Below are 15,355 nucleotides of genomic sequence, written 5' to 3'. Positions count from 1 at the left end.
CTGTTTTCTGAGTAATAAATCCACTAATATTTTATATGGAAATACATGGGTGCAGAAATTAAATACTTAATACCATACTAGATTGTTCCAATGCGGCCAGGAAAAAAAAAAAAAAATACTGTGTCATGTTTGAGTTCTACAGTATTTGTTTTATAAAAAGACAATGAGTTAGTTATAAATATTTCCCAGTATATGTAATTATATTTTATATTTTTAGCCAGGAATATTCTATAAACTTCAGATGCATCAAGCAAAATTCAGTATTAATGATTTAAATCTATGGGACAAACATGGAGAACTCAAGGTTCAGAGTATGCCTTCTTTCACACTAAGCAAGAAGCAATGAATGTGGAAGCTTCTAAGGATGAATTGTAATTCCCTACAAACAGCTCTAACTGCTTGGCACTAAAATATCACAGCAGAATTGCTTTGAACAAGATGAGGATTCCCCAGTGTGATCAAGGAACATCAGTTTGTTCCTGGGACAAAGGAATGGGGTGGAGTCACCTGAGATTGGCAAGGAATCAATATGAGAAGTCAAAAAAGGACAGAGGTGGAGATGTGTCAGTGCTTCTTGATTTTGGTCAGTGGACCTGCAAACCTGCTGATTTAAAAATTGGAACAACTGGAACTCCCTGTCATGTATAGCAGTCCAGTATAGCTCTTGATGCCTTCCAGGTCAAGTGATATACCTAGCCAATATGTGGTAACATCTCCTACTTAACCTAGAAACGTGGAGGAAGTCTAATCCAAGCAATTCTTAAAAAAATATCGGACCTTCCAACCATATTCCAAGTTATTTCATGAAGTGTGACAAAATCAAAAAAGATGAAGAGGAAACAGAAGCATGACATAAGACAGCATAGAAGTCAGAAATAGAGCTGTCAGAATGCAAATGGACACATTAAAGCTTTATCTTGTTCTATCACTCTAATGATTTTGGTCAATTCTTTTAACTAGTCTAATCTTCAATAAAATTCAAATGGAAGTGCCACAACATGCTACTAATTCCATGCAAAGCACAGCTTCCTGCAGAGGCAACTCTACAAAAATACACCGAAAAGCACGTAAAGAACTACAGACTCTTAAAAAATATTCGTTGAGAAATATAAGTACCTGTTGTCTCCAAGGCCAGAATCCTTGGTTTTAGTATCACTATCATAAACAAAACGCTCTTGGGAGATTACTATGACATTGTCCGTAGTTTCATTTCCCAAGATGGTGATAACAGGATAACCCATCTGTAGCGTCCATTGATCCATTACTTCTTGGATATTTACAGATTTTCCAACCCTTTTTAAAGCCTTCAAGAAAAAAGAAAAGTTTTGGTATGCTGAAGCAGAACCAGAATCCAACGTGTAAAACTTTTTTTTTTTTTTCCATCCTAGATGAATATAATTCATTTCAGTGGTTTCATAAATATCACACATGCACACACACCCACCTTCATAATCAGTAAATATACACAAACTGCAAAATTACACCAACACTCTCTGTGTATCTTAAATATCGAGCAATCTTCCATAGAGAAAAGTCAACATTTTTACAAATCATTAGAGCACTTTTGCTGGAAAGGAAGAAACAATCCACTTTATAGGGTGTTTACAAGCACCACAGAAGTACTGGTTGTCTATTTCCAGAAGATATTATTGACCAAACAATGTTAAAAAAACCCACATATTTTTAACAGTATTTGTGTGGGTATTTGCAGTAAGGCACATTTCAAAGTGTTTGATTTCTGAAAATATAGAGCTTCTCTGTTCTGAAAATCAAATGTCTGCCCTTATTTGAAAATACTATCCCTCCTGTCCAAAGTGAGACCATGCATACAACAATATCCCCAGCTCCTTCAAAAACTCTATGTCATAACACTGTAGGATTAATGTGTTCATATTTGATAGAGCGTGTCAATGAGCTGTTGGTTTACAGTTAGACTTTCATCTGAAATAAAAAGAGATGCTATAGCTTCATGGGAGATGAGTCTGGATATGAGAATGACAGGCATCAGTAGCTATACAGTGACAGAAATATGTCTAACAGCTGAGTAGCCCTTGATCACAGACGAATTAACATCTGATGAATATGAGCAGAAATCAGCAAGAAGTCTTCTGAACTGGAGAAGCAATATTAGAAAAAAAGAGGCTGACAACAAACATGGTTATATGTGTGAGAAAGAAGTAATTATTAGGCTTAACAATAGAATTAAGCATACATGTAACCCCAGTATTTAGGGTCCAGAATGAAGTCTTGTTTTTGTTCTATTAGTTGTGGGTTCTTCTGCTCTTTCAAGAATATGATCATCCCCCTCCCCTCCCATTGCCCAGCATTTCCCCAAAGGCTTTACCAGAGGAAGATACCAGGGCTCATCTTAAAGCACCTAGTGGTTCAGTTTCATCATCTAGTGGCTAGTCAATTGAATCACTGTCTATACCTTGCTGATTATATTGCTGATTATACTGAGTAGGCTTTTGGAACTCTAGTTGTTCTTATTTAACAAATGTCAGTTGAGATGTCCTACAGTATTCAATGCATCTTCACAGAACTGGTAGAGACAGAGCAGCTATGGATATCTCTTGTGGTAGCTGGAAGACTCATAGATACCTGCTAATCTAGATAAACATATATATCTTAAACTCAAGCTGGATGCTGGTTTTGGTGTCAATAATTACTAGACAGCCATGTTTATGTACGGCTTGAGTTGGCACTTGTGCCCAAACTTCCTTTCTGTCCTCTACATTCTCTTACACTCTGTCTCTCTTCTGAGGTGTCCAGAGTAGCTCTGTACACAAGTAATCTAGGCATGGTTGGCTCCCTCTTTTGAAATTCAAGCTCTGCCCTTAAATACATACTGGAACTGAGACTAGAAACCAAGTGTGGGTGCAGCAGTGTAAGGAACATGGACATAGAAACTAGAATCCTCTGCAGGACACATCATATTACAGTAAATAGTTACCTGTTTAGAGTAAACTTTAAAGCTTTAGTAATTTTTTCTTTCACACCAGTCATAATTCCATACAAAAATAAAAAACACAGCTGATGTAAATGCCAAGGTGCAGCATTTTCATGCACTTCCCAGCTTATGGGCCTCACCCTGCTGCCACTAAAGGCAATGACAGTAGGTTCCACAAACTAGCTTTTACTGCACATCAGTGACACAGCACAAGCAAGGAAATATATTCTGACATAATAAAGAACTAAAATACTGAAGAAAGCATATTTCAGTGTTGCCACTGTTGTTCTGTTAACTCTAATGGAATTTCTTTGCATCGATTTTTAAATTTGCTCTGGGGTCTGAAGATCTCATTATGCTCTATTCAGTCCTAAGCTTACCAAGAGAAATACCACAGTATATTCCTGCTTCATCCTCAGTGCAATAGTTTTAAAGCATTTTACCTTTGACAATGTGTTCCAGAGATCATTTCTGGCTGCATTGCCATACTTGTGAATGGTTAAATAGTCCTACAGAAACAAAATAAAAATACAAATCAGTATTACTATACACAAGCCAAACAACTAGAGCCATGAATCACTGCTAGTATAAGTTAAATCACATTAATGTTTTCATTTGTCAGAAAACTAGAAATATACAATATGTTTATCCTAAGGGAGAAAATAAACAGTTTCTTAAGCTAGTTTACAATGCAAAAATTGTTGCTAAGAATTTCATTTACAACATTCAATGTTCTTCTTTTTCTTTGTAAGTCACTCTATAAACTAAAAATTTTGAATACATTTTTTAAATAATTGTCTGTTCTCAGAATGGATTCCTGGGCAATTGTCACAATGAAAAGGAGAAGCTTCTAAAACTTAGTTCCAATCACTATTTGAGATGGAGACATTCTGTGTCTAGTATTAACAATACGCTCACTCTGATGATTGCTAGAGTTGTAGCAAAAGACTTAACTGAGCAACAGGTTATCATCAGAACTGCAAACTCTTACATAGAGAGATTCTGGTACTTCAGCATCTAAATACCTAACGTTGGTAATGTAGGATATAACATTTTATCACAAAGGTTCTCCGCCTTCACAGTGGAAGGATACAGTGGAAAAGTGCTGGCTGGAACAAAGCACAGGTATGTTTTCACTGCATATATAACTGAAGGTTTGAGAGGGATAAAAATTGAATGCTTTCACTTATTAACAGTTCCTGTGGCTGAGAGTCCATTCTTCTCCCACAGCAACCAGAAATATAATGTTTGATAAGCTATAATCATAACAAATTAACATCCAAAATTAATAGTTGAAGCATATCACCAAGTTGAGTCTGGGCTATTCAGGCACAACATGCTTCTATTTTTTTTACAGTCACCTGGAGAAACAACACTGTTTCCTACCCTGTTCTGTCACTAGACAACAGCTCATTCATTTGCAGTAGTGAAATTCAGCAGTGACTGTTTGAATAACATATATTTCCAGCATTTTGATTGGAAGAATTAAATGGGAAAAAAACACCATATTACAGAGGTGATGGATCAATAGATTTTGCTGCACTTGAATTTTCACCATCTTCTCTTTACACAATGGTAAGAGACAAACCCTAATTTACAACACAATGATAAAACTGAGATAAATTTGCTGACTCTGTTATCTGTGCTTTGTGTGCAGTAAAATACTTTGGGAATAATTAGTGTTTGGGAAGCAAATTTTCTGATATACATACTGTAGCACCTGTCACAGGTTTAGTTTTTGTCACACGACTCATAGTACAACAGGCAGCAACTCCCACTTAATCACACGCTAGGAAGGCTAAAAAAGAACACTGACTCTCTAAATGCAGTGCCTAGTCTTCACAATGTCATGCGAATAACTTGGAAGAAAGACAATACAGTACAGGCTGCACCTACAGCACACTGTGCTTCCATTTTGTCTAAAAATACAGTAATCTGAGACAGTGAAATATTCAATACCTTTCAAAGCTGAAGAAGTTGAATTCCAAATTAAAAAGCTAAAATAGGAATAAACAAAAGTAGGGCAAGATAAAGAACTAACACCAAATGTATGTGTGCACTCTAAATTTGCTAGAAAATGAAAATAGAAATTCTTCTGAGTTGTTTTCAGAACTGTTACACAGCAAAATAAAAGGAGTGGGACACTTGAGGATTTATGCGATACAGGCAATCAACCTTTTTACCAGCCTACCATTCAGACTTTTGCTTTTTTGCATCCAGAGAAACTACAAATTTATTAAATGCTTCTTTCCTTTTATCTTTTTAGCTATCAAAACACACATTGGTAGGTTTAGATATAGATCATCACTGACATAAAAATTCATTATCCTCCAATCTAACATGTTCATTATATTATGGAAAACAAAAATAAGTATAACATTTATCAAGAAATAAAATACAATGAACACAACATAAGAATACAGTCTTAACAAAACACAACTTGATTGTAGGTATTTTAATTATTTCAATAAAGATACATTTAGACCACATGCATAACGCCAACCTAGGAGTGGTATCTAACACATACTATACAAACAGCAACCTTAAAGTGATTATATGCATAAACCTTGATTACAGTGTGCAGTTTTGGGTGACACAGCATAAGGACATAAAACTATCGGAGAGCATCCAAAGGAGGGCTTTGAAGAAGGTGAAGGGTCTGAAGGGCAAGATGTATGAGAAGCGGTTGAGGTACCAGAGAAGAGGAAGCTGAGAAGAGGCCTTATGGTGGCTCCTGAAGAGGGGACCAGAGGGGCAGCTCTCTGGTGACAGTTACACACCCGAGTGAACAGCAAGAACCGCATCAGTGGAGGGTCAGATTGGGGATTAGGAGAAGTTTCACCACCACAGGGGAAGTTGGGCACTGGAACAGGCTCCCCATGGCAGCAGTCGTGACCACAAGCTGCTAGAGTTCAAGGAGCATTTAGACAATGCTCTCAGACATAGGGTTTAGATTTTGGGGGCTCCTGTGTGGAACTAGGTTATCTTTGTGAGTCCCTTCCAAATCAGGATATTCTGTAACTCTATGATTCATTGATTTTGCAAAGATACTGAAATAAGTCAAATCGAAAGTCCTCAGCTATTAGTGTTCTGTTTTCAATAATAACCAGTAGCAGACACCAAGAAAGGGTATAAAACTGGGCAAACATCCCCACTATGCTCTGCCAGCATCTAGTAAATCATGGCACAATGAATCCTGAGCAGATTAATCTTTGCTTTCAGAATCATCTTCCATGAGTTTGCTAATCACTTCCTGAACCCATACAAATGTTGAGCATTTCCAATACATTACAAAAAAATGTCACGCTGTAGTGAACTATTGTATGAAGGTAGCTTTGTTTCAACCATCTGTCAGTCTGCTGGTTTCATCTGCTGCTGTCTAGCTCTGACACCAGAAGAGACAATGAACTGCTGTCCTATTCCATTCTCTCCAAATCGTTGCTTTTACAGATCTCTACTGTCAGTGTCCTCGTACCAGAGTTTGATTTTAAACTGAGGACTCCACCAGAACTCTCCACTACACTGCCAATTCACAATTCAAGCTAATGACTTCCAGTGTAGAGAGGGTTACCATGACCCAGTCTTAACAAATTGGTAGTTCCTTTTGCAGTACCTATCATGGACAGTCCCTCAACATAAAATAAGAAGAAGCTTCTACACATCTACATCAAATACATTCCACAGAGTATTAAAACTGCAATCAAAATCCAGACCCTACTTGTTAGTTCTAAGGATGGAACAAGCAGGAACATAATCCATTGTTCCTTCTGGAGCATATCCTTCTGGATCCATATCTAAGCCTTAGGTAGCTTGCAAAGGGACAGAAAACATTCTCGTTCACTGTAATTCTCAAGGGCAGGAATACTTGCCATACCTTCAACTCTACATTGAATAATAAAAAAGAACTAAAGCAAACAGGAGACGTAATCCACAGAACATGAAAGAAAGAGGGCACTAAAACCATTGCTGCCTGAATATAAGCTGTGCTCAGCACTGCTCCAAAGGTGGTAAAGTGACTTAAAGCAGCTTTCTTATAACCACGTATGTCCAGAACTATCTGGCTGCATCACAAAATTGCTTGTCTAGCATCTACAAAAGCTGTTCTATCAACTGGAGCATGCTGGAGTATGGAGAGATGCCTTAGCCACTTTCCTATAACCCTAGGGTATGTAAGGAGAAAAGGTGGCATGAAAACCACTTTCAAGATTCAAAGCAGCTCTTCTACACACCCACCCCTCTCTCTCATTTTCATGTCACCTTTAAATGTTTTCTTTGACAAGGAGAAAGTAGAAAGTTTCTAGACCCTGACATGGTGTTACTTAATATGAAAATTAATCACACACCCCACGATGCTTTCACCTCTATCAATAAAATATGTAATCAGACAATGTGGTTTTTGTGACACTTATTTTAGCACTTTTAATAAAAGATACCAAGAAGAAATCCAAAATCTGTTGTGCCATGAAAACAAATTCCAACTATTACACAAGCAGAATCAAAGATCTAGCAAAAAAATCCCAAGCTTTGGATTATTATGTAATGTTTTGTCAAAGAGTAATCTTAATCTTTCCCAAAAAATAATTCAATACTATTTTATTACTAGAATTTAGTACTTGAATATTGAAATAGATGGCTCGAACAGCAGTAAAAATGAGAACATACTGAAAAAGTGCTGAAGGATTTTGAAAGATGTTTTCAGTAATATTGTATTGATTAAACTTGTAGGACCTTCCCTGCATTAGACTTCTTTTAAGAAAGGAAGACTATTTTAAAGGAAGAAGTCTTTTATCCCTTTGCAATCTTAGTTCCCTCAGTACTGCTAGCGTTGAGCTTGGTTTCGAGGAAATGAACTACCCAACCATCCAAATACGATAACACTCACAACTAATAAAAGGGAGTTACTGATAAATGTGAAGATGTCACAAAAGTGGAAGGGGGAAATAAGCCTCCAAACATATATCTTACTTTCAGGAAGACTTCAGATCTATAACTGGGACCAAATTCCTTTCTCAGTTTATCTGTATAAAGCTGACTAGTTCACTGAACCAATCAATGGATCCTGACTTACATGAGCAGTGCTGAGATCTAAATCAGATTAACATTGAATAACTTTTTCTCCAAAAAATAACTGGGAGAATTCTGCTTTACGAGACAGAAGAGAAAAAACTAGAAACATATTTCATGGAAACATTCTTCTGAATGTCCGTGTTTTTCAGGGCTGAGGAAACAGTAGTCCTGCCTCTCTCTCCCTCGTTTGTCTTTCATGCCTACTCCTGGGTCCTATTCTCTTTCCTTCAATTTACTATGTGTTCTTGTTGAACGTTTTTATATCTAACTGCTGTATCTGATCAAAGATTTAGAGTAAAGAATAAAAATATTTAGTTCAGGCGGAAATCAGCCTCTAACATTCTGGCTATCAAATCCAGTGAGCTAGTTTTCTAGGAATTTCTGTACTTAATCTTAGGCTACCAGATGTTACCTAGCAAACACTGACAATTAGATGCTGCTTTTTTTTGCCCTTGATCTCACACCGCTAACATCAAAATGTAGGAGGAGAATCACGTTTAAAACACCTTACGTATCAGCAACATCTTAGCTAACTTCCAGATACAAATGCAGAATTGGTTAAAAATTGCAGCCTAAAAGCATACTTCAGATCTATCATGCAAGTTCTCACTTCAGGTGTGTTTTGCCTTCTCTTTGGGATAGTATCTTAGGCAACGCATAAAATCCTGGAGATGGAAATCAGTAGAACCCCATCAATGTACACCAGCTGAAATCCCAGACCTTTATTTTTTCCACACATAACAGTGATAGAATGCTCACAATCATCAGCAGTGGACAGTGGAAAATATCCACTGTCAACACGTCATATATACAGTTAAATCATTATATGTGAACAGTAAGCTGTAACTACTAATCAGGAAGAGTGATACTGGACCCACATCCAGAAATAAATCTTAATTTTCTCTAGAACCAATGATGCTGAATATACAAGCATAATTATAGAATCCTTTTTCTTTGTAATTCATTACTCCTATGTGTTATAACAATCATCAGATCAGCAGAACTGACATTTTTGGAGCTATATAGATCAGTCGGACTTTTACCATTAATTTCAGTGGGAATGGAATTAGGGCAATGCTGAGAATATTTCACCCATGGTATTGCAAATGTGACATTCATTTAAAGGATTGAGCCCTGTCCTAAACAGCTCTCTATTCAGCCTGAGACTCAAGAAAAATTAGTAAGAGAAAGGAGGAACAGAAAGCCATCTTTAAGTCATTGGGACTATTTGCTTTGCACTACTTCTTCTTGATAAGAGGAGAGCAGAATTGTAATCAGAAGTAACCCAACTGAAATCAATGTAGCCTTGTCATTTTCATTCCAACATAAGAGAAGAATCAAGTCTCCAAATATTTTCAAGGCACACGGTTTTATAATTAATAAATCTCCTGCCTTACAACTCAGTGAATTCAATGTGAATGGGGCATCTAAATAAAAGATTCAAAATTTGTATTCAGGCAATTTTTCAGAGTCAAAATTTATCCTGCCTTGCTTGGGATCCATATTGAAAGATCAAGAATTATTATATGGAGAGCTTCATTTGCCTTTCTGAATTCAGCTTCACCTATTAGCTATTAACACGAAGAAGGAGGTTCTATTTTGAAATATGACAATAGCAATCACAGGTTGGTGGCAGAACAATTTGCATTAGAAGTCCAAAGGGAACTGTTGGAAGGATTGCAGAGTTATTTGCCAAGCAGACTCTGATGGTGTCTGCTATGCAGTGAGACACTTGCTAGTATATTAAGCTTGGCTTTAAAGGGAAATGTATTTGATGTATTATTTGGTAGTGGCACTAAACTACTGAACTAAGAAAAAACCTTACAGGAATAAAGTACTCTTTGAAATTGAACTGCATATATTTGACTGAAATTGTTCATTCATTTTAGTTCTGCCTTGTTTGGTTGCACAACGTATTTGAGCCTAAAGCCAGATATTGCTCAATAAATATATTTGCAACAAAAACAAAAAGTGATGGGACTTTTTCCAGAGATATTTGGACAGCACCTGTTAATTGTGACAAGTTGGCTGCTCATTTCTCTGCATTAACTTGAAATATGCCCAGAGATTGCTAACAATCCAAATCGTCTGTGCTTTTTATTCCATAATACTCTTTTCTGTAGAAACCGCAAAATCAGAAAGAAATCACTACTACTTACTGTGAAGAGGTCACCATAAATCTCTTAAGAAAACGTATATAAACATGATTTGCATGTCACTGTGTCTAGATCACAAGAGCCTGCAACATTTTTACATTAACAGTGAGTAACAGATGGAGAAGCAGTAACAGCAGAGCTTCAACTTTGCTATGTTTTATGTTGGTTATGTTAATCTAACAAACACGGTGCAAAAGACTATCCTGCAGTACAGTGATTAAAGCTGCATTTAATTTTGCAAAATGTAGAACCCTTTAAAAATCATTCTCATTTACATCTGTCTACAAGCTACTACGTCTACCTAATTCTATTTGCTTCTTTAACAATCCACTTGGTAATCCTCATTGTTTAAGTAGATTGCACTATAACAAGTAGTAAAATCTTGTAAAAACTGATACATTATATTGTCATATTTTAAGTCTGTGGCCTCATTATTTCAATTTACCTCAACAAATTTCGTCCTCAAAATATAGTCAAAGCACACCTATAAATGAAACTCTTTTCCAGCTCAAGCCTGTGGGGGTCCTCAGCTAGACAGATAGACAACACAAGTACACTGAACTGAAGCCTTCTTTTTGGGACACTGCTGAGGACAACCTGCTTAAGATGCTAAGGAAAACAGCAAGATCCTGACAGGAAGACTGTCTTTGCTTTTTCTCAAAAGTGATCAAATCAAAATTCAACAAATGACAATGAGTGGAACATGAGTACAAAGCAGCACAGGAACTCATAGGAAGGCACTGAGGGTACTTTCTGGTATGCTTTGGAGCTATGTCCTTCCCATAGTGCTTACATTGGTTGGACTATAGAAATTCCACCTATGACTCATCTCTACATTTCTCTTGCTGTGGATATATTACTGGCTCCTACAGTAACTTTGAGTGTAGAGAAAGAGATTTCCAATTACAGCCTCTTTTCTCCAGTAGGGATTCAGCTTTATTTTGTACATCCTCCATCAGGTTAAACAGAAGTAGACTTATTTCTTTTCTTATGTGTACTAAATATTAACTTGCAGTTCAATCCTGCAATCTTTGTGCTGGAAATATTCCCACTGACTTCTGAAGAGCTAATGGAAATTTTGATTGCACAAGGATGGCAGAATCACAGTAAAACACGTACTTCCAGCACTGTGTAAATTCCATTGTACTGCTTCATAGCAACAGAGATGAAGTTGCTAGTGAGCTTGTACTGGGAAAACAGTATAATTTTATTCCAAAAGAAAGCATTTTCTTAAATAGCCACTCAGCCTGCTGATGTTATCTGAGAATTCATACCTGCAATTCCTTCTCTTAATAATTCCTATAATAAAAATGGAGAAAATAGCCATAATTGAATTCTCCATGCAGCAAAATAAGGAAATAAAGCTTATTGAAAGCATACCGAATGGATATGTACGCATTATATGTAATATGGTTGATTGTAATGTTGTAAAGGGTGATCACGTTCTGAAGAAACACATTTAACAACTTAAGCTGTGTTTATAATAATTGTCTTACTTTTTGGAAGAAGTTCTAACAATGGAGAAATAAACCAACATTTTATGGTAGCTGAGTAACAGCATGAACATGACACTGACTGTAAACTTTGCTCTGACATTTGGCACTGGGAACTTTATCTGCTTCTGAGGTTTAGCAGCATTTGCCATTACAACTCCTTACATATAGCACTCCCTGTTGTGACTTCCAGTTTGGCCAGAATCACAGAATTATAGGGGTTGGAAGGGACCTCCAGAGATCATCGAGTCCAACCCCCCTGCCAAAGCAGGTTCCCTACAGCAGGTCGCACAGGTCGGCATCCAGGCAGCTCTTGAACATCTCCAGAGAAGGAGACTCCACCACCTCCCTGGGCAGCCTGTTCCAGTGCTCCGTCACCTCACTGTAAAGAAGTTCTTGCGCACAATTGTGCGGAACTTCCTATGCTGCAGCTTGTGTCCGTTTCCCCTTGTCCTGTCTTCACGTACCACTGAAAAGAGACTGGCCTCACCATTATGGCCCCCACACCTCAGATATTTATAAACCTGGATTAGATCCCCTCTCAGTCTTCTTTTCTCAAGGCTAAATAGACCCAGTTCACTCAGCCTTTCCTCATAGGAGAGATGCTCCAGGCCCTTCACCATCTCTGTGGTCCTCCACTGGACTCTTTCCAAGAGATCCCTGTCTTTTTTGTACTGGGGAGCCCAGAACTGGACACAGTACTCCAGATGAGGCCCCACCAGGGCAGAGTAGAGGGGGAGGATCACCTCCCTCGATCTGCTGGACACGCTATTTTTAATGCACCCCAGGATGCCATTGGCCTTTTTGGCCACAAGGGCACACTGCTGGCTCATGGCCAACCTGTCATCCACCCAGGACGCCCAGGTTCCTCTCTGCAGAGCTCCTCTCCAGCAGCTCATTCCCCAGCCTGTACTGGTGCATGCAATTATTCCTCCTCAGATGCAAGACTCTACACTTGCTTTTGTTGAACTTCATCCAGTTTCTTACTGCCCAGCTCTCCAGCCTGTCCAGGTCTCGCTGAATGGCAGCACAGCCTTCAGGCATGTCAGCCAATCCTCCCAACTTCGTATCATCAGCAAACTTGCTGAGGGTGGCCACTATCCCCTCATCAAGGTTACTGATGAAGATGTTGAACAAGACCAGACCCAGCACAGACCCCTGGGGTACACCACTGGTTACTGGTCTCCAACCAGACTCTGCACCACCAACGATGACCCTCTGCACTCTGCCAGTCAGCCAGTTCTCAATCCACCTCACTGAGCTGAAATCCTATCTTCAAAATGTTTGTCCCAGACTGAATATTCAAAATTTTATTCAACAGAATAAAAGCATGGAGAAATAATAAGTTTTGCCTTTTCTTGGCACTCTTTTCTTTGAAAAGCTCTACCATCTTCATGCACTGCAACGGAGATCTAAAGGCAAGAAGGAAAGTGATCTTACTTCACAGATGTGATTTTTCTTAACATGATCAACTTTAGATGGTCTAGTTCACAGTTCTTTCAGCTTAGGATGAGGTTAGAGCCTTTAAAAAGAAATCAAAGAGCCCAACTCCCCCATCTTTCATCTATTCTATGGACCGAAGGCACTCTGATAGCCTGGGAAGAAAAACACGTGACTCAAATACACAGGAAACAAAAAGAAGATCAGAAAGTGGGGAAATAAGTTAATATAATCAAATGGGAATATTTCTATAATGCAGCAATTTAGGAAGAATTTTTTTCTGCACTGCTTCTATACAATACCTCTACAGGCTGAGCTGCAATCATGTTGAGTCCCAGCAACTGAAGATGACACCAGTGAAAGAAGCACTTCTGAACACATAAACTGCTCTGATCTGTAAGTGATGAGAAACATGACAGAAAAAATGCTGTACTGGTTATCTCTTATTGTATATTCCACAGATATGTACCTTTTAACTTACATTTCTGTGGACCTAGATCTCCTTCATAAATAGGTGCCTAGCATCACTGCTACCCTTCGTAGGAGGCTGATGTCTTCTATCCACTGAATTTAGTAATATGTTCTGAAACCATGATGGTTGGCAACTAAGAAAATCATATGCAGTAGTTACAAACAGGGACTATAAAATGAGTGAAAATTATTATGGTTTAGTGCTTGTGGTGGCAATGGTGATGAGGAGACTAGATGATCTTATAGGTCGTTTCCAACCTTGTGATTCTATGACTCTATGAATCTATTAGAGGAAAAAAATGCACGGTACAATCAAGATAGCATGGTCCACTTTGTGAGTTGTATCAGACATTGCCATGTGTAGAAAATACTGGGCAATTCCGTAAACAGAAGCCCAGGCTAAGATGTATGAAAAAGAGGAAGCAATTAACTTTAAATTACCTTTAGCATTTCTCAATAACTCTACATGTAATTATGCATCCTCAACCATATTTTTTCTTTAAACAGAAGTATTTTGCTATGTATGTGGAATACTCCAAATCCATGTGAGGAAGAACAATTTTCTACAGAGATACTGGCCTGGCCCTTACTCTGTTGCACATCTTAACACTTTCAATTGAAAAAAAAACCAACATGGAGACCTGCAACATACAAAAGATTCATTAGGTAAACTTTTACTGAGCTATTTAACTCGTGGTGCAAAAAGCTACAGGAAAACTTCATAGCACTGAATTCATTTAAAAATGTAAACCTAAAATCCAGAATGATGTAAAAAGGAAGAACAATAAATGCTGAGGGGCCAGAAAGGACAAAAGGTGTTGTCAGTCTCGTATGACATGCAGTGCAGAAAACAGTGATGTCAGCTCCTATGAGACTTCCTATGAATTCCTATGTCCTGCTTTTAACAAACTCAAGCTGTTCTGTTGACAACTGTCAGTAAAAGTGGAAGAGTTTAAAAAATAAAGGGATCAGTAGCTCTAAAGTACAGGTCACAGCCAGTATGACCCATGATGTTTGTCAGTCATATACTCTGTACTCTTCTAAACCCAAGCAAACGGATGCTGAATTAGCAGAAAAGCACTTCACTCAGCATATACTAAATGCACCAGACAGCAGAGCTGCAACATCAGAAGATTGCCATCTGTGAAGGTGCTACTGCCTGCTAGCAAAAGTTTGTGTCTTCTCACTGAGCTGAGGAAGACCCAAGAGAGTTCCATGTTCACTGTTGTTCTAGGGAGAGCACCACAGAAGACTACTTCATTAAGCCTAATCCTAAGGCTTAATGAAGTAAGCCTTTTGTTTTTACAGAAAACTCCATTGACAAGTCTTTAATGACGTTCAATTTTTAACAGTATACACCTGAATTGGGAATAAAGATATAATAAATAGGTCAGATAAAATGGGTATATTTAAGTCTGTTTAATAAAATGTATAAAAGTAGTAGGCTTTTGGATAGAAGCAGTGAACAATAGAGAAGATAGCACATTAGAGCTCTATTTTAAATCTAGAAAGTTTTAGATAGAGCTCCACATTAAGTGTTGCAACAATTCAAAGAGCATAGGTATGCACAGAGATGTCTAAAAAGTAGGAAATACTAAGCAGTGTAAATGAAAGAAGCTCAGTCTAACTAGCCAGCTTTATGAGAGTAAGAAGTGTCTGAGATTTGAACCTTGCTCTATTTAACAGCCTGCATGCCAGATTTCCCCAGTCAGATCTTCTGAAAGGTTGACCAATTTGTTTCAATATGGTGACCACAGCACCAAAAAAAGACAGTGTCT

General features: G+C 37.9%; 1 protein-coding gene across 1 annotated transcript in view; it reads right to left on the bottom strand.

The window, feature by feature from the left end:
• The window catches only part of TRHDE (thyrotropin releasing hormone degrading enzyme), a 213,700-nt gene that overhangs the window by 70,211 nt on the left and 128,134 nt on the right, over positions 1-15,355 (bottom strand). The window contains exons 8-9 of the mRNA XM_042872562.1: positions 3,394-3,459; positions 1,117-1,304 (exon numbers count right to left, since the gene is read on the bottom strand). Of these exons, the coding sequence (XP_042728496.1) occupies positions 1,117-1,304; positions 3,394-3,459 (254 nt within the window). The remainder of the gene's footprint in view (positions 1-1,116; positions 1,305-3,393; positions 3,460-15,355) is intronic.

This window comes from Lagopus leucura, unplaced genomic scaffold, assembly GCF_019238085.1.
Source record: "Lagopus leucura isolate 7727_CA_CO unplaced genomic scaffold, USGS_WTPT01 Super-Scaffold_100008, whole genome shotgun sequence".
Taxonomy (NCBI): Eukaryota; Metazoa; Chordata; class Aves; order Galliformes; family Phasianidae; genus Lagopus; species Lagopus leucura.
The sequence above is the reverse complement of the archived record's forward strand: the minus strand, read 5'-3'. Positions and strand labels throughout refer to the sequence as shown.